This window comes from Erythranthe guttata, chromosome 4, assembly GCF_056151865.1.
Source record: "Erythranthe guttata isolate IM_541 chromosome 4, IM_541, whole genome shotgun sequence".
Taxonomy (NCBI): domain Eukaryota; kingdom Viridiplantae; phylum Streptophyta; class Magnoliopsida; order Lamiales; family Phrymaceae; genus Erythranthe; species Erythranthe guttata.
This window is the reverse complement of record NC_142536.1, coordinates 16,358,663-16,385,295: the sequence shown is the minus strand read 5'-3', so window position 1 is coordinate 16,385,295 and position 26,633 is coordinate 16,358,663. Positions and strand designations below refer to the sequence as shown.

Genomic DNA, 26,633 nt, shown 5'->3' with positions numbered 1-26,633 from the left:
TATTTTCATATAAATATTTTGTAAATTCATTTTGAAATTTTGCAATTTTAAAAAAATAATTATTTCCATTTAAATATTAACTATAAGGGTATTTATATTAGTATACTAATAATTTAATTTAATTTATATTAATTTATTGGTCAAGGGTATTGACCTATACTTATATTATCTAACAAAATGAATTCTAACTTATATAAGTTCTAAAGAAGGCAAACTTGAGCATGAACTAATTAAAAAATTCAATAAAGTGTACTCTATGTTGCACGGACACTTCTAGAAGATGAAGAGTCTCAGTATCCGACACATGGACACTCGAGCATGCCCGGACACGGCTTGGACACCCATGTCGAATCGTGTTTTAATTTCGCCAAAAGTAGAACACTCGTGTTGGGCAGTGTCAGGAATTATAAAAAAGTTGGGACACAACTCTTATGTTTTAAGAGAAAGCCCTAATAAAAAAAATACGCATTTTCTTTTCGCTGTAATACACATTTCCTCTATCTTCTTTGAGAGTCCACTCAAAAGTCCAAAACTTTAGTGGCGACGGCGAGTGGCTATTGGCAATGGCGACCAAGAACACGAGCAACAAGGGCGAGCGGTTCTCTTATCGATTTGGCGACATATAAATATTTTCTTACAATTTATAAATGTACCCCTATATTTTTTATATTTACACGTATCTATGCGTGTCAGTATCCTAGTTTTTTGGAAATACCATATCGTCGTGTCCTGTATCTTGTCCGTGCAGCATAGAGTGTATTATTAAAGTTTAAAGTAGCTTTATTAACACTTAGTTTTTGGACAACTTGTGTGGAAAATTGCAAAATTTTAACATTAAAAAGAGATGTTAGGAACACTCTAATCAATATACAAACTAGTTTTAATGTGGACATCTTATATCTTAAGAAAATAGAGAGGTTGGTAAAATGTTTAAAAGTTTAAGATGAGATTGAGATGGTCCAACTCAGAAAATAAATATTTTGCAAAAACTTTTTTCCTAGAAGAATTGATAAAAGAAAAGGTAAAAATGGTTTCTAGAATATTAAAATATTAATCAGTGGTAAAAATGTCAGAAGTAACCGAGTTTTTTTTCCCGAAAAACAAAAAGCAGTCAAACAGCCCAAATAAAAAAATAAAATAAAAAAATTAGAAAACGCATCCGATTGAAAAGTTGGGTTCGGAAGCAGCGATTCCACTTTTTCCTGGAGGGGCGGCTGCCCCCGAACCCTCACATGGATACGCCCGTGATTAGGAGTATATCCAAAAGGTTTAAATGGCCTCGTTTAATTTATATTCTCAATGCCACTGTCAATACATGATGATTGGGATCCCAATAAATTAATTAAGGCCTCGACCAATAAAAATAATATGCTATACAATATACATGTACGTATACAAAGTGTTTGGATATTATTTATTGTTTTCAAGAAATTGATATAGTTTCTTATTATTGCAAGTTTAGTTACGATGAATAAGTGAAATAAAGAAAAAAAAGATTGTATAATAGGAGTCACCAAATTATGCTATTTCATGATATTGAAATTTCAACTATTTATTTATTTATTTATATTATGCTTTTGAAGTAGGTGACATATATATATTTTCAAGCACATGGCTTAAGTTGGAGCAATTCTATGCGGTTGGTGTCTTGGTGATATGCTTACAAAGAGGATCATAATTAATGGAATATTAGTTGTTCTTTATTTTAATTTGTTTCAAAATATAATGTTTAAATTTTCTATAAGTTGAATCTTATTGTCTGATTTAGGCACTGTTTGCAAGAGCTTTTAAAAATAGTTTTTGACTTATAATCTACTTTTAAATATTTGCAAAATCAACTTTTATTTTTGCTTCTTTTAAAATAAATTGTTTTCAGCTATAACTATAATAGCACTCATGAACCTGCTTTTCCGTTTCAAGTTGGTTCTTCAGCATATTTGCAAATACTTCTCACTTCTAAAAAATAAGCACTTAATATTAACTTAATTTAGGGTAAATTACAAACACCCCCCTGAGGTATGGTCAAATTACAAAAACCCCCCTCTTGTTTGGATAATTACATCTACCCCCCTCAACTATGATTTTTTCTTACACCTCCACCCTTATGGTGCCAAATTCAACATAATCATCTAGATTCCGTGAAATGTGCTCTAGTTTGTACTCGTTTTGTGTAAAAATACAGTTTCCGATGCACCACAAACTGATATATACAAGCTAAAAATCACATATTATGATCATCTTGCTTCATAATGTAGAGTTTGAATTGGATAAAACGGGTACAAAAGTGATAATATTTCATATAATCTCGAAGATTCCACTAAATTTGAGGAGTTGAGGGGGTGGCTGTAATTACCCAAACAAGAGGGGTGTTTTTGTAATTTGATCATACCTCAGGGGGTGTTTGTAATTTATCCCTTAATTTATAATCACTAATTTCTGCATTTAAATATTTTCTTTGCAGACACCACCTTAATGGTCTTACAAAGTTTAAAATTCATATTCATCGTCGAGTGATCATAAAAATAAATCTCATTTTGTAAAACAATTGATAAAGCTTATTTATTGCAATGAATATATAAAAGAGTCCAATCTAATTGATTGGGTTAGCACTAATCTAACATCTTTAATAGTAATCATGCATGCTTAATCATAAAACAAACACCTTTAATAGAGGATTCTAACGCAAGTAGAACAACAAATAAGCACCATTACATCATTGCCATCACTATTTCCTGCAATTAATTACTCATGCCACATTAGTTACCACGCTCGTATAATTACTTGCACCTTCTTTGGTTGCACGAGATAAATGAATTATATTATATATACTGAAATTACTCTGAATTATTTTCTGTAATCTTTCGCAGTGATGCAGTTTTTCGATAATATCCCTAAAATCTACGATAATTGCACCATATTTTGTGACAGTTTAGGAATAATTTTGTTAGCCACGTAGGGGAGATTCGGATACAAGTGTCCCACAACCGAACCTTGTAGGCACTTGTGTGTGCTGAATGCACTATAAGGCTAATTTTGCGTCTTTTCTGACACCAATTAATTTCAGCACAACCGGTAACTTCTTAATATTTGATTAATGTTTAACTACCAATGAGAGTCTGAATAATGCAACGAATACATGGAAGAATCATACCTATTAAACAAATCAACCACCAAGAATGTCAAACCTAATTCTCATTTCAACCACCCTGTTTATTTGTTCTTTATAGTTATAGGTATTTGTACTTTTTGAATACATAATTTAACACTTTAATTAATTATTACAGGTATTTTGTTAACTAAAGTATAGAGAAATTTGATATTTTAAAGTATACATTGGTCAAAAGAGGGAAAAGTTATTCAAAACGGTGTCGTTTCGTAGATAACCAAATCTCTCTATATATAATCTTTTTACGAAGGCAGGGGAAAAAGTACAGAGAAGTCATTAAAGCTAGCTACTGGTGGTTCCCAACCACCGCAATGCTGCCGGAGATCCCGCCGGCGCCACCACCTGGAAGTTAACTCTGCGCTCCGATGTACATTTTCCATCAGTGATATATCTTAGTTGTTAACAATGTCGGGTTTGAACTCCGGCAAGCAGGCGAAGGCACGCGCCCTGAAGCACCGCGTGCTCACTTGCCTCCACAAGCTCTCCGACAGGGACACACACTCCGCCGCCGCGTCGGAGCTCGATTCAATCGCTAAAACCCTATCCGCCGCCGCTCTGCCGCCGTTCGTCTCGTCGATCGCGGCCACCGACTCCTCCGACAAGTCGCCGGTCCGGCGGCAGTGCCTCCGCCTCGTCTCCGTACTCTCCGAGCACCACGGGAACTCCCTCTCCCCACACCACTCCAAGCTCCTGTCCGCCGTCGTCCGCCGCCTCCGCGACCCCGATTCCTCCGTCCGCGCCGCCTGCGTCGCCGCCTCCCTGTCACTCTCCTCAAACCTAACATCCCTTCCATTCACTTCAATATCCAAACCCTTCCTCGATTCCCTCTTCTCCGAGCAGGACCCCAACGCCCAAAACGGCGCCGCATTGTGCTCGGCGGCGATAATCGAAGGATCGAAGAATCCAGACGCGGCAGCTCTGAGAAGACTGTTGCCGAGGCTCGAAAAGCTGGCGAAAAGCGAGGGTTTCAAGGCCAAACCCGCGCTTTTGTCTCTGATCGGAAGTGCCGTGGGGGTGAAGGGAGTACTCAATAATGGTGGGAAAAATGTGATCGGAAATTCGATCGCGTGTTTGATGGAGTTCTTGAGCAGTGAAGATTGGGCTTCGAGGAAGGCCGCCGCTGCAGCCTTGACAAATATCGCCGCCGCCGGAGAAAATGATGCCCTGTCGGAGCACAAAGCCTCGTGCCTGAAAACGTTCGAGGCAAAGAGATTTGACAAGGTATATATGTTAACTTCTAGTTTCTTGATATATATGTTATATGTATGTGTGTGTATGTATGTATACATACAATGTGTGTTTGTATGTGTGTGTGTGTGTGATGAAATGGGGTTGATGTAATTAATCAGGTGAAGGCAACAAGAGAGACGATGAATAAGATGATCGAGGCGTGGAAGGAGATTCCGGATCTACCTCAGCTGCTTTCCACTCCACCCGAATCAGAGGAATCGTCTCAAGGTATTTTTTTTTTTTTTAAACCGAAGTGTTTTAAATTCATGATCTAAATAATTGCAGCTTATATTTCCTCGTAATATCGATTTAAAAAGGTTCGATTGTTCCTTGCTTGAGTTTCGAACATTGATAAATTAATGTCTATGAAATTGTCGATCATTGATTTGTGTTATAGTTATAGTTTAGACTCGTTCAGGTGTAGTTTGGTCCTTCGCCTAGAAATTGGAACGGAATTTCTGAATTCCGTCGATTCCGATCCTGGAATTTTTTTCATTCTGAATTTCGAAAATTCTGTTTTTCCTCTTCTTTTTTTTTTCTTTTGCACAAGAATTGGAATATATATGACATTATGATTTCCGATCCGATTTTAATTTCATAAAGTAATTCCGAAAATTCCGATTGTTTTTTAAATTATAGGTGAATGAAAAATGGACTTTCCAAAGTCCGTAGATTCCAATCCGGAAGTTCCCAATGTTGGAACAAGTTTTTTTTTTCATTCCAATTTCCGAAAATGGAATTAATAATTCACTGTCGAAAAATATTGGAATTTTTCGGAAAGTACTCATTATGATCCGATCAGATCCGATTCCACCCCCTGTTTGGTCGTCCTCCATTTCTGTCCAATCAATTCATCAACTTTCAACTAAAATATTACTTCAAGTACAATGTAAGATTTGAAAATTCATCATAAGCATCTTTTCTTGTTCATTTTGCTCGTATTTCTATCTCAAGTAGGGTAAGTTTTGTTCCAACTTCGTTTTCCGTTTGGTACAGAAAATGGTAGCAACGAACGTGACCCACAATTTACTGATCAACCAACGAAAAGAACTCCTCTCGGTCCAAACGAAAACAAAGTAGGTCCAGGAATATTCCGGAAGCTAGACCCGAAGAAGCCCTCCATCTTAAACGAAGAAATCACCGCTCATAGTCGTTTAAATAAATACGAACAGGATTTGAAAAAACCAGATATCAAACGAGCCCTTTTCAACGATGTGAAGCACAAGAAGCTCGGTTTGTTTAAAGGCGGTTCTCGAGTTGTTCCATGTGGTGATGACGGTGTTGTCTTTAGTAATGAAACTGGAGATAACTGTAGGAACCGGAACCAGAGAGAGTGCGAAGACCTATCTCTGATCCGAAAGCAACTTCTTCAGATCGAAAATCAGCAATCGAGCTTATTCGATCTTCTCCAGGTATTCATCTTTCTTCAACGAATTATATACTTTCGCTGCAATATATTTATATAACTGATGGAAGTATTTTCGTGTAGAGATTTATCGGGAGCTCGCAGAACAGTATGAATTCCCTTGAGGCACGTGTTCATGGTCTCGAACTTGCTTTGGACGAAATATCGTTCGATTTGGCTCTTTCGAATGGAAGGGTGTCTCGTAATAGTAGCTGTGCAGGATCAATGTGTTGCAAAGTACCTGGTACAGAGTATTTGAGCTCGAAGCTATGGAGAAAAGCAGAAGCTCGATATTCAGCTTCTCGTTTTCCTGCCTCTGGTGATAATATTGAAGGGTCTTTGTCGGAAAAACGGAAGCATCTGCTTCGAGGTGGCCGTGGGCTAATAATGAACCCGTTGGCGAAAAATTCTACTGGATTTCCGGATGTTCTCTCGGGTGGAGTTGTGTATAGTAGTGTCGTTTGATGTATGCATTTTGCTTATATATACCTGTCATATAATCAAGAAACCTCCTTTTTCGCATTTTTTCCCTTTTTTTTTTGTTACCAATTTTCTTTTTATTATTTGTTGACTTTGAAATTTCATATGATAGCTTAGGATGTGTAATGATGGCAGTAACATGCCTTAAATGATGAAGGGTTTGAACCCTTTTAATATATAAATGTGTTCATTTGCATCTCCCCATGTGTGATTTTCATAATCATTTTGGTGGTAGACCATTGTAGAATGACCAGCATGTGATGATATAAATTGACGATTTATTCGACGATTTAAAACGAGGCTCCACAAATCGAAACAAATCATACAATTTTGATAACCATGATCATTCGATTTAGCGACAAGTGTTAGCACTAAAATTTCATGTTCCAAGTAAAGCTGGAAGAAAATTAGCCAAGTGTTAACTTTATCATGAAGTTATTTGATTTACTTTGCAGACAATAAAATAGAACAGAAACGCAGCCACACGTCACTTTGCATCGTGATAAAGTGTTTTTTTCCTCAGAGTAACATGAACATAAATATCAATTTGTATAAAACTTTCACGCATTATCTTGAAAAATAATTGCGTAATTCATATGATAATGGTTCGAATTTGCTGTTACATGCTTTTAGTCTAACTCGATTCATACCATCTCAGATTCAAGCAACTTAACCACACGTAGAGTAGACAGCGTTATTCCATAGTTCGTATCTTCAAATGAATCAAAATTACTGGTATAGGACTAGTAAAATCGAGTCTCAAAATCATTCTGCATTTTGATTAGAGGAGCCCTCCTTCTCAGCCTTCTGCAAAATACGAGCATAGATACAAACTCATTTTGACAATCACACAAAAAGATGAATAAAAAATGTACGCCAAAATAACGGCGGATAAATAAATGGTTTCAAATAATAGTCATATCGATAAAAATCCTGTCTATTAGTTCCAAGAAGGATAAACAGAAGTTGAAGTTTCTTCAACTAATGGCACGAAAAAGCGTGCTCTATTGCGATGGACAATGGCAAAGGCAGCAAAAAACACGAACACACACAGACACACACACATATATCTTCGGCAAAGGATTCTCTATATGTAATAGAAGATGAAGTGTGTTCAACAATCCATAAGCTACAACAAGCCTTTAAAAAACACATGTACGAGAAAATTATCCTATGGGGGCCTCGTTTGCGAATGTTTGATGGGATTGATAAGATTGATTAAATTGGTTAGGATTACATTGTCAAGATAATATAATATGTGATTATCCTATGTTTGAAATTTGTGATTATACAATCCTTGTATTGACTAGTGTCCATACGACTGTGTTTGTACTAAATATCCTTCTCTTGAAACCTAAACTCACAACATTTAATAAACCATGATTACATTGTCAATCAAGCCCTATCCTAAGTCCGAAACGAGACCTGGGAAATTAGTTTGTCGTGATACACCCATCATCCAACGGATGGTTTGGAGGATTCAAACTATTGAATGACCATCTCAACCAAAAGCTTAAGCTTCAACATGGTATCAGAGTCAGGCCAAATAAAAGGTCCTGAGTTCGAATCCTACAGCCACCCATTTAAAAATATTTCAAATGCAAGGCTTCAAATGTAATTCACCTGCGTATTGGAGATATTAATATTAAATGATATATTTCACTAACAACTTAAGCTTTTGGTTGAAATGGTCATTTAACACAAACCAAGAAACTCAATCAACCACAACTCCTATTCGACGGAGGCCTGAAAATGCACATCAAATAAAATCTAAAAGGTATAGCAAAGGCGGTAGCAAACTCGTCACGTAGCTAAACATTACTACCTTAAACACAATCGAAAATTGTATGATTTAACACCACAAATCACAATAACGTTGATTTCTATAATCAATTGTTTCACTTAAATTATCAATAGATAGATTAGTAATTTAGTATTAAAAAAATAATTTTTTTGGCATTCCAAACCAATAGGATTTCCCATTTCGCCTGTGCAAAAAGAAGAAGAAATCATAAAAGACATGTCTTTTATCACTCAGATACTGAAATGAAGAAAAACGAATCTGGAATTGAAAGAATCAAATGGGAATATTTAAGGAATAAAAAGGGCGGCGCGTGTTACCGTTTGAGCGGAGTGCCAAGCGAGGCCGCGGTAGACGTTGAAGGAGAAAGTAGCGGTTAGATATATGGTGGCGACGCCGAGCCCCGCCGTGAACGCTTTGAACGCCAAATCCCCAATTCTTCTCGCCGCCGTCATTTATCTTCAGCACTTCCACTCTTGGCTAGCTTGATTGGAGATTCCTTCTAGCTTCGAAACTCGATGAATTCAGGAAAATATGTGGCTAAATTTCTGTCAAATTTAGGGCAAATTGCAAAATGCATAAAAACCTGATATAAAACTCGGTTTAGAAGGGGAATTTACGATCGGTTGAGATGGACACTTTTACCATTATGCCCTTACGTATATTGCAACTGTTTTTCTTATTTCCTTCACTTCTATTTTGGACTTTAATTTTATTAAACTATTTTATATTTTGGGTACAAAAGTATCTTTCAAATATATACTCCATAAATTAATTTACTTAATAAAAAAAACAATATTCCATACAATAATACTTCTTTTAAGAAAATATTCTATACAATAATTTATTAATTATGGGGTTATTTTACATACTCCCTAGCCACCAAATAAACTAGGGATAAACTCAAGCTCAAATCATCATTTGACATACTCCTGGAGAAGCAAAAGTACTATACTACCCTTATATGCAATTTTCGACCAAACTGCATTCAGCTTTTGTGGTCCTGCATTTATCATTTTCGTTGATTTATTTATTATTATTTCTCTCTCTTTTTTTTAATAAACATGTTATATATATATATATATATATATATATATATATATATATATATATATATATATATATATATATATATATATATATATATATATATATATATATATATATATATATATATATATATATATATATATATATATATATATATATATATAATTTTTTTTTAATTTTTTTAATTTTTTAATTTTTTAATTTTCTTATTTTTTTTAATTTTCAAATCAATATGTTTATTGTATTGAAAATAACTACATGTAACTGTAGTAACTATAGTAATGTGTAGTTATGTTCTTTTTTTTAGCCCATATTTTTAGTCGATCAATTATATACACACACGAATACTGGTTAATACAAAAGAAATTCATAAACCCCAACAACAAAAATTTACAAATTTCAATATTTATATTATAAATCACCTCAAAACCAATAAAATACAACAGATCGAGAGAAATAAATCTGAAAATATAAAAATGAAAATTCAAAAATAAAATAAAATATATAAATATATAAATAAATCTGAAAATATAAAAATGAATGAAATTGACATCAAAATATAGATCCCGACGAGAGGAATCCAACGGTGAGTAGCCCGCCAAATTCCGACTGACGAAAAACAAATTACACCTCTTGTATGAACACCGTCGTCGAAATATGCCAACTAAAAAAAATGCAGAAACATATCTAGAACTCCAAACTGAATGAAATACCCACCAAAAGAAGAAGCTCGACGAGAGGAATCCAACGATAGTTGAACCATCGAATTCCGACCACCGGAGAGAGAGTTATGACTCCGAGAAGCAAAATCGCCGGTTAGAGACCTTGGGGGGTGGGATTTGGTCTGGGAATTGAAAGAGGAAGATAAACACCGATATGTGTTGGGCTAGGATTTAAAACTGATTTAAAAGGGTATTTTGGGTACTTCAAGTGGGCTAGGGGTAGGGGTATGTCAAATTACTATCCAAATGGAGGGGATTTGCACTAGGGTGTAAACAACATGGTAGTTAGTTCCATATATTTTCGAAATGAGGGGGTCCTCTAAAATAATTCCTAAAATTATATGAAATTTATTTTCAATTCTTCATTAACGTTATATGAAATCTATGTTATATTGTATATGAAAAATATAAATACCGAATGATCAAGTAATTAAAAATCTTAGAAAAGATCATTTGTATCAAAAAAATTATGTGCATTTTTTGGTTATAAGAAAATCTATATTTCAAGTTGTTTTTCCATGTGTTCTTATTTATTGCGTTTTGTCAAACTCTTTCTTTGGATTTTCTTGCATTTTCCTGCAAAAAAACTAAAAAAAAATTAGGAAAATATAGTGAAAATTTCCATTATGTCCGGATTTGGAACATGAGATTATAAACTAATGTAATATTCGAAATTTTCGAAATTCCACCGATTCGGAGGCATTCCGAAATCGGATGAATTTTGGCATTCCAATCTTTTTAGAATGGGAATCGGAACTCATCTTTTACTTCTGAAAAAAAAAATTGGAAATTTTTCATAAAAGCCGTTTCCGATCCATTCCCTCTGATTTCCACCCCTAATCTAAACAATTAGAGCACAAAAATCCAATGCAACTTTTCACTAATTATAAAGTGTTTTTTAAATTTTAAATTCCAAAGAACTTTTTAAACACCAACTCTCAAATTCAGACAGAAAGCTACAAAGAAATAGGAACATCCATGTAAATAGGATTTACACACAGATGAACAATAACCTAAATAACTGGATTTAAAACTATCAGAGCATAAACGTCGATAACTGTATGAAATTTTTTAAGATTAATCAGCAAAAATAATCTGCTGTACTTTGATTAAATTACAGTTATATTTAGTTATTTACCAAGTAACTAACACCTTCTCTTTTACTCCAAAAAAAAAAAAAAAAAAAAAAAAAACTAAATCTACCACCTTCTCTCACAGCTGAAATAACAGGCATTTTCTTTTTCTCCAGGTCACCATTCTCTAAATCTCGAATACGAAGATCCCCCATTCAATGCCACCACTTCTTCTCCGACAAAGATATAAGCTGCAGATTCGAAAAGCCAGTGAAAAATAAAGACCATTAAGTATATAACTCGACAAAAATAAGGTGTATAACAAAGACAGTAAAAAGATAAAATGGTTTGCCAAAAGGTACCGATCGATATTTATATTACAGCAACATATGAACATCAAAAGATGGTTAAGGATTCAAGAGAGTTTAAAAGAATCATATTTCACATGCAAATACGGGCAAGAACTAAGACAATAAAAATGGTAAAGAATTTTGCAAACGGCATGAGCTAGACGAGATATAAGAAACTCCAAACTAAGCTCATCGAAAAACAAAACTCGAGCAAACCGAAAATCAAAACGATAACGATAACTCATGAAACCAAGTGAAAAATGGTTGCTTCTTAATTACCTAAAAATAAATGCTTGGGATTTACATATAAGCGTGATTAAGGTAATTGTCAAAGTAAGGGCATCAAAGAACATAGGAACTCAAGGGAAAATTACGGCCACACCCCTGAGGAAAGGTTAAATTACGAAAAAAAACCCTCTTGTTTGTGTAATTACAACCACCCCTTCAACTATGTACTGTCTTACAAAAAAAACCATCATTCAGTAGGTAATTTGACACCATAAGGGTGGATGTGGTTGTAATTACCCAAACATGAGGGAGGTTTTTTGTAATTTGACCTTGCCTCGGAGGGGTGGCCGTAATTCAAATAACCACCACATCTCATAGCATATGGTAAAAAAAGAAAAAAACACGTGTGGAAACATGCTACAACATTATATAAAAGAAATTCAAGAAAACCGATGCAGCATCAATAAGTTGTCAATATATTCCGAAATTAAGAAGTTGCAGAGTTTAAAATAGTACATTACCATGTGTTATACATCACGAATTGCAAGAAAACTCCGCATGTTATTGATATTTGCAAAAACTCCCCTTTAATGCATTTTTTTAGCACACAACCCCCCTAAATGGTGAGTTTTTTAAGGGGTCGTTTGCTAAAAAAAATGAATCACGGGGGTTTTATTTTTGCTATTAAAAATAACACGAGGAGTTCTCTAACAATTAGAGTAAACTGAAAAAGGTAGTAAATGATATAAACCCGAAAAAGAATGATACCTAAAAAAAAGGTAAGATCTGATTTGAACCAATGCTGCAAATATAGTCCATCGACTAGTTCCGGAAATCAGATTAAATTGAAGCTTTTTCGTAAATCTTCTTGCGTTCAATGTTAGCATTAAACGCATTAAAATATTTCCAAGACCATGCAATTGCTAATGTAATGCAAAATTATCAAGTTCATCAACAAAAAATATTCATCTACACATGGCAATCAAGCACAACTACCATACACAATAAAAGTCATAAAATGAAACATGCATACAAAACATAGGGTCTGTTTGGCTGAAAAGGAAACTGATTATGCATGCATAAACGAATCAAGAAAAAAGAAAATGCAAGTTCGTTCATTCACCAACCTGTCGAGCAACTTGTGCCAAACGCCTACTCTCTCGCGAAGACTCCGTCAACAAGCTCGGATTCGATTGCTCCAAATTCTGATCGCCGTTTTTCGCGTCTCCCGTTTTCTCTTCCTCCTCGTCCTCAAGAGAGCCCTTTACTTCGATTTCGCTCAAAGCTTGCCTCTTCCTCTTCCTTTGAAACGTGTATTTGAAAGCTCTTTCTCTCGGCGGTTCGTCGCAAATCTCTTTGATCGACTCCATTTTATAATCTGGCGAGCACAAACTTTCTGAAGCTTCGTTGGAAATCTCTAAAGGCATCGTTTTTTCGATCGACGCTTCGTCCTTTAAAGGATTCTCGTCGGAAGGAGAATTGCCTTCGGTCGAAATAGCTATCGAGGGCACAATAGTCCTTCTCCTTCGAGCAGCTCTCTTCCTTTTAATGGGAAAAGATTGGAACCTTCCGATCTTCATATCGGCCGGTGGTAGTGCTTTCGAGGCATCTTTCGCCACGTCAGCTTCTAAAACCTTCCTTTCGCAAGCACGGATTCTATGCGTAAATCCGTTTCTATCTTTGCCTCTCGATATTATATTGGGCAAATATCGATTATCTACGTACACATCAGAAGATCTGTTTGGTGGGAGGAATATTCTTTCGTTCGCTCGGCGCAGATTCTCGTTCTTTACCCTGTCCAGCTCAGCATGTGCTTGTCCCAACTCTTGTCTGAGATCACTTACGATATCTTCGGCTTCCTCGAGCTGGGCTTCGAGCTCTTCAATCTTCTTCTGCTTAGCTAGTGATGCTGCTTCCGCTTCACTCATCTGCCAACATTTTTTTTAAATGATTTTCCATGAAATAAACAAATAATAGCCAATAATTAAATCGAACAAAAAGAACGAACACATTTATTGATCCTTTTTTCCCCCACGTGTCGTGCCGCCGAAGAATTAAAACAATTACATTAAATAAGCACATGCCAACTTTAGCGTGTAATGCATTCGCTTAACAGATAATTGACCATAGATAGACAAACCGTCGACAAATCAAGAAAGAAAACAAACAAAAATAGCGGTTATTTCTAGCATGATTTTTAACAAAAACCCGTCAAAGAATCCCGCCAATCTTGGTGTTCCAAAATATTTGCTGCGTGCCATTACAACATTTTAAACGCAACATGTGTCCGGATTTTACCAACTAAAAGCCTAACCTAGGTTATGTAATAAAAACCTCTTGGCATAAACAAGAGCCAACGAAACCATACGAGAAAAGGGACCCTATTTCAAACAGGACAAAGGCTCGATTTACCTAATCTTATGTCCTCATTACACGAAAATCAATCGATCAATCAGGAAAACAAGAACACGAACTGATACTGAAACTTGAAACTAAAATTCAAATGTGCTTTCACCTGAGAATCCATCATTTTCTTGAGGCGCATCAGCATTCGCACCCCGTCCTCTTTCGCTGCCGCCAGCTCGTGCTGCCACCTCGCCGACTTTCTCTCCGACGACAGAACCCTCGCGGCGGCCTCCTTAGATGTGCTCAGTATTACATCAGCATATGCCTTCTTCAACGCAGTCAATTTCTGCATTTGCAGAAAACAATTAATTATCTATAGAAAAAATAATCCCACCCATTCGTGTCAAACTAAAACAAGAAATCGCAGAGAATCAAGAATCACGGTTCGAGATTTCCAAGAATCATAAACAAAAATTAGCCCATTTGAGAAAAAAAAACCCATTCAAAAAAACATGAAAAAGAACACAAAGATCGATCAAAAAAACAAAATTTAATTGAATGAAAAGGGAAAGAACCACTTCGAAACATCAAATGAAGTTGAAAAGAAGACCAAACCAGACCGCCATTTTTTTTTCAGACAACACACGAACCCTCGTAACTCCCCAAAAACCATCAAAAGACGAAACGAAAGGGCGAAAAAGAAAACAAGATCAAAATCCGAAACCCAAGAAGAAAGAATGCAAGAACACGAAAAAAATGAACGGTTTGGGGGGTGGGGTGGGGGGTGGGGGATCAGTTAGGTAGTTGGTGGTGCTGTCGAAGAAAAAAAAAAAACGGGTTCCGCCGCCGCGGAGACGACGGTCCAGGTTGCCGGAATATTCCTCAAAAGGGCGGCGGAATTTACCTCGTCGGCGTCCATTACTCCGATTCCTTTTGGTTTGAAGTTTTTCGGACCGAAGAGTTTCTTCGTGTGTTTTGTTTTTTGTATTTTTTAATTTTTGTTTTCTCGGCAGAGCTGTCTGTTATGAACTGAAACTTCTGACATGTGAAGTTACGTATTTGCCCCTGGAGGAGGTTCGTATTTATGGAGACGCCAGGCAAGCGACAATCGGGGGTGGTCCCCACCGGCGCCGCGAGCGCGTGACATGGCGCTTCTGGTTTACCTAGATTGTTACACGTGGCACCGCGCATGGCAGTGACTTTTGGTGGGTAAAAAAGATTCCCCAGTATTTCTGTTTTCTTTTACCAATATATATTAATTTTGTTCTCACTCATTATTCATTACATATACCAACTAATTTAATTATATTATATTATATTTTATAGACTAATTTATTGATTAGTTAGTAATATCAATGGTTATGTTTGTTAAGCTTTCCAAATTCTTTCCACACTTTCCCCAAAATGAAAATTATCTTTCTACACTATTTTCAAAAACTTTCCCCAAAACAAATTCAAATATTTCTCTCTCTAACAAACATGATTTGACCGCTACAGTGAAAATTGTCTTCACTAAAATACAAAATCAAATCACTTTATTTTTTAAATTCTTCTTCCAAAATACATTTTTCCAACACCTTTCAGACATGATTTGACTTGCTACAGTTCAAATTGTCTCCTCCCAAAACACAAACAAACTTTATTTAATTTTCAAATTCTTCCCCCAAAATATCTTTCCCCAAAATAAAATGGAAATGGAAGCCCAAAAGCTTACCAAACACAGCCAAATGTTTTCAGAATTGGACCGGCTGTAGAATCGGAAGACCATTTGAGTCATGGGTTTATATGGGTTTTTCGGGCGGCCCGGCGGTTCACCAGGATTTTAAAAAAAATCAAAAAAATTCAAAAAAAAAAAAAAAAAAAAGCGGCCCGTGAACCGGCCGTTATTTGCTATTTTTTGAATCCCCCCCCTCATTTTTTCTTATAAATACCCTCACACCCCATTTTTTCATATAAATTAAGTTAAAGTCATTTTATTTATTTCCTTTTATTTATTTTCCTATTATTATTATTATTATTATTATTATTATTATTATTATTATTATTATTATTATTATTATTATTATTATTATTATTATTATTATTATTATTATTATTATTATTATTATTATTATTATTATTATTATTATTATTATTATTATTATTATTATTATTATTATTATTATTATTATTATTATTATTATTATTATTATTATTATTATTATTATTATTATTATTATTATTATTATTATTATTATTATTATTATTATTATTATTATTATTATTATTATTATTATTATTATTATTATTATTATTATTATTATTATTATTATTATTATTATTATTATTATTATTATTATTATTATTATTATTATTATTATTATTATTATTATTATTATTATTATTATTATTATTATTATTATTATTATTATTATTATTGTTATTATTATTGTTATTATTATGGTTATTATTATTATTATTATTATTATGGTTATTATTATTGTTATTATTATTATTATTATTTTCTCCTATTTTCCAGCCTTTTTTTTTCTATAAAAAAATTTGTTTCATTTATTTAACGATCAATTTCATACTATGACAATTAAATTTTTAAAGTTTTTTTTAATGAGTTTGTATTATTAAATTCGTATAAATGTTGGTGTTGTTATCGATATCATTATTAAATTTATTATAATTGTTATTAGCCTGTATTAAACTAATCATCATTTACATTTGAAATGCTATCCCGTGGGAAAATTCTAGTTTGGTTAAAAACACGATTTTCTAAATAATTTTGTTTTTATTTAAAGTAATTTAAATATACATACAATTGTTCTAGTCATTGTGTTAAATCTTTTGTTAATATGTTATTTGGTACAATTTAAAGATACTTGTCCTTTGAGTTAAAAAACATTCAATTTATTTTATCTTTAATTATACATTTCACAAAATGAAACGAAATATACTCGTTCGCACGGGCGGTACTAGCAAGGGGCAGGGGGCTGTTTACCTCCAAGAATTTTTTTTAGGTATTTGGTATTATATTTTTTGAATTTTACTTTTGGCCCCCTTCCCCCAAAGTTTTTGTAGATATGTGTTTTAACCCATTATTTTTTTTATTTCTTCTCCATAATCTTATATAAATTAGGGTAAATTACAAACACCCCCCTGAGGTATGGTTAAATTACAAAACCCCCCCTCTTGTTTGGATAATTACATCTACCCCCTCAACTATGATTTTTTCTTACCTTTATGGTGCCAAATTCAATATAGTCATCTAGATTCCGTGAAATGTGCTCTAGTTTGTACTCTTTGTGTAAAAAATACAGTTTTCGATGCACCACAAACTGATATATACAAGCTAAAAATCACATATTATGGTCATCTTGCTTCATAATGTAGAGTTTGAATGGGATAAAACGGGTACAAAAGTGATAATATTCCATATAATCTCGAAGATTCCACTAAATTTGATGAGTTGAGGGGGGTGGTTGTAATTATCCAAACAAGAGGGGTGTTTTTGTAATTTGGTCATACCTCAGGGGGGTGTTTGTAATTTACCCTATAAATTATGATAAATATATCGTATTTAATATAAAATATAAAATAAGATGCTTAAAACTTGTATTATTTTAAATAAAATTCATGAATATTACTTATTTTTGAATTTTTTTTATCAATGCCTTGAGATCGTGCAATGAATTCATGAAATATTAAGTGCAATACATTATTAGAATAATTTGAATTAATTTAGAATTTTCTGTGATGATTAAAATATGATATAACTATAATATATATGATATTTTAATTAAAAATTAGTAATATAAACTTATTTTTGGCTATGTTTTGTGAACCTAAATTTTTTTTCGGGCCGCTGCCCCGAACCCTAAAATTTGAATTTAGCCCCCCAACATTTTGATCCGGTTCCACCCCTGCTCGTTCGGTTGGTAAGATTAATCATGTTTAATTAAAGTAGTTAAAATAAATTATTATACCTTATTTGATGTTTGATTAATGTATTAATTTTTCTTGAAAAAAAAACCCCTTTTTTATCTACACTTGTTGGTTTTTTTTTTTTTTCAAATTTTTTTTAATATATAATCTTTACTGTTTCTATAATAAATTCCAATTTTACCCTTTAAACGGAAAAAGAAAAAGAAAACTGAATAATAAAATAATAAAATATAATAATAAAAGCGAGGAAAATGTGAGCTAAGCCAGTTGTTATCCAATTTTCCTCGTAATTAACCCGTTTGTCCAAACACGACCTTAGTTATTCTTAAAACTCCCTTTCGCTCTGTCACTTTCTGCTTCTCCCGCCGCTAATCGCGCATATTCCCTCACGCGCCGCCACCCAAGATCAACGAATCCTCTTTCAATTGCGTGACCGCTTCAACTTCAACCGTCAATTCTCCGGCCAAATTAAGTGGAAAAGCCCCATTTCCAGGTTTTTTTTTTTCAACTAATTATCAAAAACCCCGTAGTTAGATCACAGGAATTATACCCAATGCTTGTTAGTTTTTTTAATTATTCATCCCCTCGAGTCTAACTATTGTCGAAATTATTATTTTTATCAAGGGTAAAATTGTTGTGTATGTGCTGTACAATGCAATCATATTGTTGTGTATTATTGAGTTTGATAGTTCATATGAATTCGTGTATGTTTATCTTTTTTAATTTTAATTTTTTTTGGTTCTGAGAGGAAGATTGATAGTTGGGTTTATCTATGATTCAAATGTCAAGCTTGTCGCCTGAAAAATTGTAAATTAATTTTGGGAAGGTGTGGGGTTTTTCAGATTCTATTGTTTGGGAGAATTTTATTGTTATTTTTAATCTGCTAGAATATTATCCAGGAGATATTGTTTATCCTGCTCGCACATTTATGCTTGAGTCGCGGTTTGCGGAGAGAGGATCGTAAAGTGTTCATTTCGTTATATCTTCCACAAATATTACATTAAGGGTCTGTTTGGTTATGAGGTAAATTGTTTTGGGGAAAAAGGTGAAAATATTTCGTGAAGTTAAAACAAGAAAAATGCATTTTACTAAAATAAAAGTGAGGAAAACTACACGCAAAACGCTAGCAGTTTTGTATCTTCGTCAATTTCGATTTTTCTCCGTCCTAGAAAACCCCCAATTACGGAAGTAGTTCACCTCCATGACAGAATCTCAACAAACACGTCTGCTTAGGTAAAGCAATGATTTTCCACTAAATCAATTTCATCACCATTTTCCTAAGAAATCAAACATAGTAGCGGTTTTCAAATTCTTTATTTTCATTAGCCTCATTTCAATGTCCTTGAACCAAACAGAGCCTAGTTGTTTAGTAGGACTTGCAAAATCACATCTTACCTAATTGTGCTGCAGTGAATCTTTTGTTAGACAAAGATATCCACTTTCGACGATTCCAGTTTTCACTGCTGCAGTTTCAAGAATGCAGCTCATTATCTATTATAAATTGCTATAGAAAATATAGTAATATCAGCCGGAATTGCCAATCTAAAATGTCCGACTTTGTGTTACATTGCATTTTATTACACCTTTTCCGTCGTAATAAATAATTTGCGATGGTCATAAACTCTTGTATAAGGTCTACTTTACTGTTCTGCATAGATTTAACGAATTATTCAACTCCTTTAGCTTCCTTGTATAAATAGTGACGTAAGCGTTGTATTTCGTGGTGTAGAATTTCTCTGGCGAAGGGGCTGCTAAAGCAAAGAATCTACAATTAGTCGAAAAAGCAAATGCTTTAATTTCTTTCCCTTTTGAAAACCAAAATTCGACCCCTATAAAAATTTCCGTTTGTGAAATCGAAGGGATGCAAGTTTACAGCGTGTATAAATGTCAGTTATACTCGAGCGTCTGAAATTAATGATACATGGATTTCATAAATCATCATCAATGAGCCCGAAGAGATTGGACGGTCCAGATGATGCGAAGCCCTTGCCTTACCTAAACCTTTCTCAGCCCGACACTCTTAAAAATAACCGTGAAGTATTTGTACTGCCGATGTTGGAGGCTGTACACGAGGTTTCCATTTATATTCACCGATTTCACAACCTTGACTTGTTTCAACAAGGGTGAGAGTACTATTATAACTTCTCGTATCACTATTTTCCGTTCTTTTTTTTTTTTTTTTTGGTAAAGTACTTAACTTGTTTCTTGTGTAATTTTAAATTTTTTCAGATGGTATCAACTTAAGATTACGATTAGGTGGGAGGATGGTGATTCTGGTTCGTTTGGAACGCCAGCTAGAGTTGTTCAATATGAAGGTAATTATCCTAGTATTTTACGAATTGCGCAGAAGTGAATAATAATTTTTTGTAATTCTTTGATGCCGTTTTCTCTAGTTCTTACAGAAAGATTACACTTTTAACAAGACGGACTGACTTAGTTTCTGTTTCCCTAGCAGCTCCTGATTTGGGTTCGGAGGATATATATGGGGTCTGGAGAATTGACGACGTAGACCATAGCTTTTCAACACAGCCTTTTCGAATCAGATATGCAAGACAGGATATTCTTTTGGCAATGATGGTCTCTTTCAATTTATCTCTTAATAAATTTGAGGTAATTTCCTCATTTTTCTTGGACGTGTGAACATGCAACTTATATATATATATATATATCATTTGAATTGGTATTTGAATTCCCAGAATCCATCCACTTCTGCTGTTATTCTGAAGTTTGAGCTGTTGTACGCTCCCGTTTTGGAGAATAGGTTAGTGGGCATAATCCGAGTTTCCAATTCTTTTTCCTTGTATAATGTTTGATGATTTCAATGAAATGAATGTACCTATTTCTGTTAAAGCTCGATCTTAGTAATTTTAGTGCCTTTTCTAGGTATAGTGTTCAGGCTTGTTTGGATACATGCCCATCTGCAATCCACGAATTTCGTCTCTCTCCTAAAGCTCTTTTGGGTTTGCACGCCTATTGTCCCGTTCATTTTGATGCTTTCCATGCTGTCGTGGTCGATACAAGTGTACACGTCAGCATGCTGAAAAGTGGGGTCCGCATTTCCTCTGTGAAGGCACTCAGGTTTGTTTCTCTTTCTTGAAATATGATATGACTTGCACATGATTATTTAATTGTTTTTGTTTTTCATTAGTGATGATAGGTAAGTAACAAATGTATATTGTCTTCTTTTAGTGATCCTCGAGCTAGCGACGATGATTTTGTTGGAGAGAATGATAAATCAAAGCAAGTAAGTTCTCTTCTGAATTTCTATTTTACGAATTTGAATTATTCTGATATTATTAGATACAATCACTGCTTCCCTTTTCTTTTCGACTGTTTTCGATAAAACTCCTTTCCCAATGTGGTCAAAACTAAATGTTCTCGCCTTTTGTGACATCATATTTATAATCGTAAAATTGAGATAATAATTTCCCGGCAAGGATAGGTCTTTCTAATTTGATATGTTTTTTTAACAGGTTATGCTTGTGAAAGCATTATCTAGTGCTCGAGACATACTTGTGGAAGAGCTACAAAAGCTGAGCAAGGGTATCAATCAACCAATTGATATGAAAGATATTGCTTCCGATAAATTGGCTGGTTTCAGTCCAAGATCAGATGAGGGTATTTCCGATATTTCACCATCGAAGGTCAGTAGATGATTTAAGGCTAAGAAATTTGTTACTATGATTCTCTCTCAGACTATTTTGTTTATTCTGTTTGCTTTTATTACTCGAACAGAAACCAAACGGTGAAGTTGATTCTCAACATGATGGTTCTCTCCATTTATTGTCCGAGGATAATCTACACAAGTCGTTCGATTTGATTGGCGGTCAAGTGTTTTACTTATGGAGTACATTTCTAAATTTTCACAGGTTTTTTTTTTCCCTTTATAATTATTTATCGGCACGTTATTGTATTATATTTTCTGATAGTAGGTTGTAAATAAAAGTTGAAACAGAGATTTTTTCCGTCTCAGGGCTAACAAAACGAAGATTCTTGAATTTCTTTGCAATCAGTGGGCTGTCGATCGGAAAGCTGAATGGTCAATCTGGATGGTTCATACCAAGGTTGAGATGCCCCATCCTTATATAAGCGGTGTGGTCGATGATTCCTCTAACCATGGTTTACGGGGTAGAGGATTCAATCTACGAAAGTTAACAGCCGATGTAATTTCTTCCATCACTTATTACTCCATTATTTATTTATCTTCAGCATTTTTTTTCCATATTAACTGCAGAATCCATTTCTTGTTGATTTTTTTTTTGTTTTCGTTGTCTTTAGCCTGCACAGACCGCAGCTATGCGAGCAGAGCTTCATAGGAGAAGTATCGCCCAAATGAGGGTGAGCTTCTTTCACCCCCCACCCCTCAAATTGAAATCATGTTGCATATGAATATGGGTAGAAATTGGACGGATCAGATATGAGTCGGAAAAAAATCCAATTTTTTGGGAAGTGGAAAATTATTTCCAGTTTCCATCGGAATATTTTGGAAGAATCGGAAATCGGAATTTCGAAAGAATAAAAAAAAACTTGTTCCAAAATTTGAAAATTTTGGATCGGAATCGGCAAAATTCGGAATTTTTTAAATTTTTTAGTCACCTATGATATAAAATACTTATATCTGTATGAAGTGTAATTTTTCAAAAAAACAAAAAATCGGAATTTGTTGAAATATTTCCGAAATTAAAATTGGATCGGAAATCGGAATCTAATACGTATGCCAATTCCATTAAAAAAATGAAAATCGGAAATCGAAATTTTCAGTATTCGGAATGAAAAACATTGCTTGAAAAGCGGAAATTTTTGGATTGGTTTCCGCTCCTAGAAAAGTAGGGGACGATCAGGAGTTTAAACTTATCTCACTCCCGATTTTTTGATTTTTTGCAGATAAACAATCGTTTTATTCAAGACTTGCATATATTTGGAGACCCATCGAGCATCCCTATTGTAATTGTGGAACGAGTTGTCAATGCACCTGTACGTACAACCAGTGGGAATTCTTACTTTAGCCAGCTGGACCAGAAAGATATACAAAACGTGATAGCTGACGTGGACTCTAAACCCTCAAACAAGTTATCTGGCGAAACTCGTCAAAATGGTCGTGTTCTGAAGATTGTAGTCTTTGTCCATGGATTCCAGGCATGTTTTATAAGATGGCTAACTAAAACTCTAATTACCTTATATTTCTACCATCATGTTGATTGTAGCTTGCATTTAATTTATTACGAATACACCCCCCCCGAGGTACGAATAAATTATGAAAACCCCTCTCGTTTGCGCTATTAAATCTACACCTAGGTATGTCATCGCTAACATTTTCCTCCTTACGGCTTCAACAATTACACAATCTTTTAGATTCCAAGAATAATCGTGCCAAAAAATCCAATTCTACCCCTGCAATTATCAGGTGTGTAATTGTAAGATTTTTTTTGTTTATTAGGGATTAATTTTAATATTTTTAGAGAATGTAAAATTAGCCTTACCTAAGGGTTGTGTTCATAATTTACTCTCAATGTATCGGTTTAGAATTTCGTACTTGCTACAGTGGGCTGATTCTCTAGGAAATCGAGATAAAAATCTAACAAATCCTTCTTTATTATTCTTTGTTAATTGTAATGTGCATATTTTCTTATGAATGTAATATCCATATTACCTTTGGAATTTGGTACACGTGGGACATAATTAATACTAAAACGTTGATTTTTATGGTGTTCATATATACATGTGGGGCATTAATCTCAATTCATTAATATACATGTATCTATGAACGTAATTAATCATTAATATGCTCATATCGACGGCATTCTTGCCCATTCACATCATCCAGGTGTACAAAGACAATATTTTTTTTTTAATTGCAATAATTTGCTAAAACGTGCAGGGACATCATCTGGACTTACGGCTTGTCCGAAACCAATGGCTTCTAATAGACCCAAAAGCGGAGTGTCTTATGTCAGAAGCGAATGAAGAGAAAACGTCTGGCGACTTTAGAGAAATGGGACAAAGGCTCGCAAAAGAAGTCGTTTCTTTCGTTAAAAAGAAAATGGACAAGGCTTCTCGATCCGGGGTCTTGAGAACAATTAAGCTCAGTTTTGTCGGACATTCAATCGGAAACATCATTTTACGAACTGCACTAACAGGTTTAGTGTAGTATCTTGTATCTTTGTGCTATTAATTTGCTCGTTAATAATTTTGTCTAATTTTTGTTATCTTGTACTTTTTTCAGACAGCATTATGGAACCGTATCTGAGATATCTGCATACGTATCTGTCAGTGTCGGGCCCACATCTAGGTTATCTTTATAGTTCGAACTCGTTGTTTAATGGGGGTTTGTGGGTGCTGAAGAAGCTCAAGGGTACTCAGTGTATTCATCAGCTGACGTTTACTGATGATCCTGATCTGCACAATACTTTCTTGTACAACTTGTGTAAGGTACTACTACTAATTAAACTCTTATCTTCCAATTTAGGTATATTATTTTTCTATGTTAGATTCTTTCGATTCTTAAATGTGCTGGATTGAGAAATATTTGCTGGGATAAGCAATTGAAAAGAAAAAACGACTTTGCTGCCGTTTTAGATATCTTTTAACATCGTATGTATCCGTTATTATTTCTCGGTTGATGATTTTCTTTTTTATGACTATTTTTTCAGCAAAAAACATTGGAGAATTTCAGAAATATTATTCTGTTATCTTCACCCCAGGTAGTCCACCTCCTACTTTGCGGTTTCGTTTTTAATTCTTTGATGTTTTTTCCTTCAACTTCTAAGTATTATTATGTGGAATTATTTTTACTTTATTTTTTTTTTTTAAACGTAAAAGAGAAATTTTTTGTCGGCCCACAGAATTAAAAGCTCCGTATTTATGCGTAATAATTAACCCGTAATGGTTCGTGATCTTATGGTCTATGTTTTCTTTCCTAAATTGTGTAAGATGACAAGAATGCCCCAGGACATATATATACTAAAAATCTGTCTCTACCTAGTATTCCGTCTAGGAGTGGAAATCAGATTTTGATTGGATCGGAATTAGCACTTTCGCAAAAAATCCAAAAAATGGCAAAGTAAAAAAACTAGTTCCAATTCCATTCCAAAACAATCCGAAAAAAACGGGAATCGGGATTTCGAAAATTGGACTTGTTCCAAAATTGGAAATTTTTCGAATCTGGATCGCTGGAATCCGGAATTTCCATTTTTTTAGTCACCTATATTGTAAATTACATAATAATATTGGTATTATAAGTGTAACTTTCGGATATAAATTAGAATTTCCGGAAAGTGTAATCGGGTCGGAATCAGCGGAAATTCGGAAATTCTATTTCGATATCAACCCTAGTGCCACCTGTCATAGTCTCTCGTATATATAATCAACATATGAAACCATTGTCTACTTTAATACATGCACACATTACTACTTGGAATGGGATTTTCTTTATTTTTTTTTTAATTTTTTCGGTAATGATAGCTTATTGATTTTGTATTGCGCAGGATGGCTATGTACCATACCATTCCGCTAGAATCGAAACATGTCACGCATCTTCATCAGACACCTCGAAAAAGGGCAAAGTATTTCTCGAGATGCTAAACGAATGCTTGGACCAAATACGCGCACCTTCCTCCGAACACCGTGTGTTCATGCGTTGCGACATCAATTTCGACATTTCATTACAAGGAAGAAACCTCAACACCATCATCGGACGAGCTGCGCATATCGAGTTCCTCGAATCAGACATCTTTGCAAAGTTCATAATGTGGTCCTTCCCAGATTTGTTCCGCTGATTTGCAGGATTATTAATAACGATTTTCTCCTGTCTGAATGGAAATCTATGCTCAAATGATCGAGACTGCATTAAAGCGCCATCCAGCCTCCATTTTTTTTTACGTGAGGGCCCTCGGTATTTTCAGGTAGTGTATATTATTTTCTGTAACATCTTATATATTATTATTATATTAAAATCCTTAGATTTGTTTAGATTAATCTCGACCATTAATTGTATCATAGACTAGAACTCGTGAGGACGATATTTACGTAAAGCTCTATTACGTAAGGGGGTTTTCTGTACCATAATACGGCTAGTAGTCGGTTGATGTGCAGTATTATTATTATTATTTTTTATTTTATTTTTTTTCTGGACAGAATATCCTTTTCTTTGTAATGAAATTAGTCAGTTGCAGTTCGACAATTCGTCATTTGAACTTGTGATTTAGCTCTAGTAGTCGGAATTTTGCACTGTGAAATGAGGTGGCAAAGTTAAATTTAATTTTATGTGGCAGTGTGGTTTGAGTTATTACATATGGTTTCATGTTGTACGATAGAATTCTAAGATTGTTGTAATGTAAATCACGGTACCGTACGTGGGGTGAAGTATGGTGGATCGGGTCTGAATTAGCCCTTTCGGATTTTTTTTCTTCTTTTTTCTCCGGAAGTGAAATTAAAATTCCAATTTTATTCCAAAAAAAAATTCGGAAATCAGAAATCGGAATTTCTGTGTTTGGAATGAAGATATTTGTTCCATTTGCTGGATTATCTGTAGTTAAGGTTGGGGACCAAATGGAATATACCTAGTCAAAAAAGTTTAATCCAATTGCAATTTGCAGCAAAATGACACGTGGCAGGTAGACAAAAAAGTGTCGAATTTTGGTAGAACCTGCGATTCTGCGCTTTCAATCTATATAAAAAGAATTAATGTATACTGTATTAGTGTATTTAGCACATACATTAGATATTAATTTTGGGACTGGATTGGACTAAAAAAAGTTAAAAGGATATGTAAATCAACAATCGTGCAAATATGGTGGGCTTTCTTGGGATTTTACGAAATATAAAAAAATGAAAAGAGAGTGTTGTGGATT

At 34.3% G+C, this 26,633-nt stretch overlaps 3 protein-coding genes and 1 long non-coding RNA gene across 5 annotated transcripts; 2 read left to right on the top strand and 2 right to left on the bottom strand.

Moving 5' to 3' along the window:
* The first annotated feature begins 3,418 nt into the window (after positions 1–3,418).
* LOC105970225 (TORTIFOLIA1-like protein 4) lies at positions 3,419–6,479 on the top strand. Its single transcript, XM_012995033.2, has 4 exons — positions 3,419–4,387; positions 4,516–4,624; positions 5,393–5,808; positions 5,886–6,479. Exons 1-4 carry the CDS (start codon positions 3,572–3,574, stop codon positions 6,264–6,266), a joined length of 1,722 nt encoding a protein of 573 aa, XP_012850487.2. The 5' UTR covers positions 3,419–3,571; the 3' UTR covers positions 6,267–6,479.
* A 348-nt stretch (positions 6,480–6,827) lies between these two features.
* On the bottom strand, positions 6,828–8,731 carry LOC105970226 (uncharacterized). The gene is made up of 2 exons (XR_001173930.2): positions 8,403–8,731; positions 6,828–7,088 (listed from the first exon to the last, which is right to left on the bottom strand). It is a non-coding gene; the product is annotated as an uncharacterized LOC105970226 (long non-coding RNA).
* A 2,159-nt stretch (positions 8,732–10,890) lies between these two features.
* LOC105970228 (uncharacterized) lies at positions 10,891–14,913 on the bottom strand. Its single transcript, XM_012995035.2, has 4 exons — positions 14,756–14,913; positions 14,021–14,197; positions 12,633–13,433; positions 10,891–11,178 (listed from the first exon to the last, which is right to left on the bottom strand). The coding sequence occupies exons 1-4, from the start codon at positions 14,768–14,770 to the stop codon at positions 11,143–11,145; spliced, it is 1,029 nt and encodes a 342-aa protein (XP_012850489.2). The 5' UTR covers positions 14,771–14,913; the 3' UTR covers positions 10,891–11,142.
* Positions 14,914–18,037: 3,124 nt separating this feature from the next.
* On the top strand, positions 18,038–25,963 carry LOC105970227 (uncharacterized). Of its 2 annotated transcripts, none has more exons than XM_012995034.2 (16): positions 18,038–18,277; positions 19,514–19,907; positions 20,014–20,099; positions 20,240–20,394; positions 20,481–20,545; positions 20,668–20,862; positions 20,974–21,028; positions 21,258–21,428; positions 21,520–21,653; positions 21,758–21,947; positions 22,063–22,122; positions 22,669–22,920; positions 23,663–23,921; positions 24,008–24,213; positions 24,435–24,485; positions 25,269–25,963. In XM_012995034.2, exons 2-16 carry the CDS (start codon positions 19,669–19,671, stop codon positions 25,557–25,559), a joined length of 2,409 nt encoding a protein of 802 aa, XP_012850488.2. In that variant the 5' UTR covers positions 18,038–18,277; positions 19,514–19,668; the 3' UTR covers positions 25,560–25,963. The 2 variants fall into 2 exon arrangements, with proteins under 2 accessions (XP_012850488.2, XP_088673140.1); XM_088817014.1 differs by having other exon boundaries at positions 18,040–18,277; positions 21,255–21,428.
* Positions 25,964–26,633: the final 670 nt, after the last annotated feature.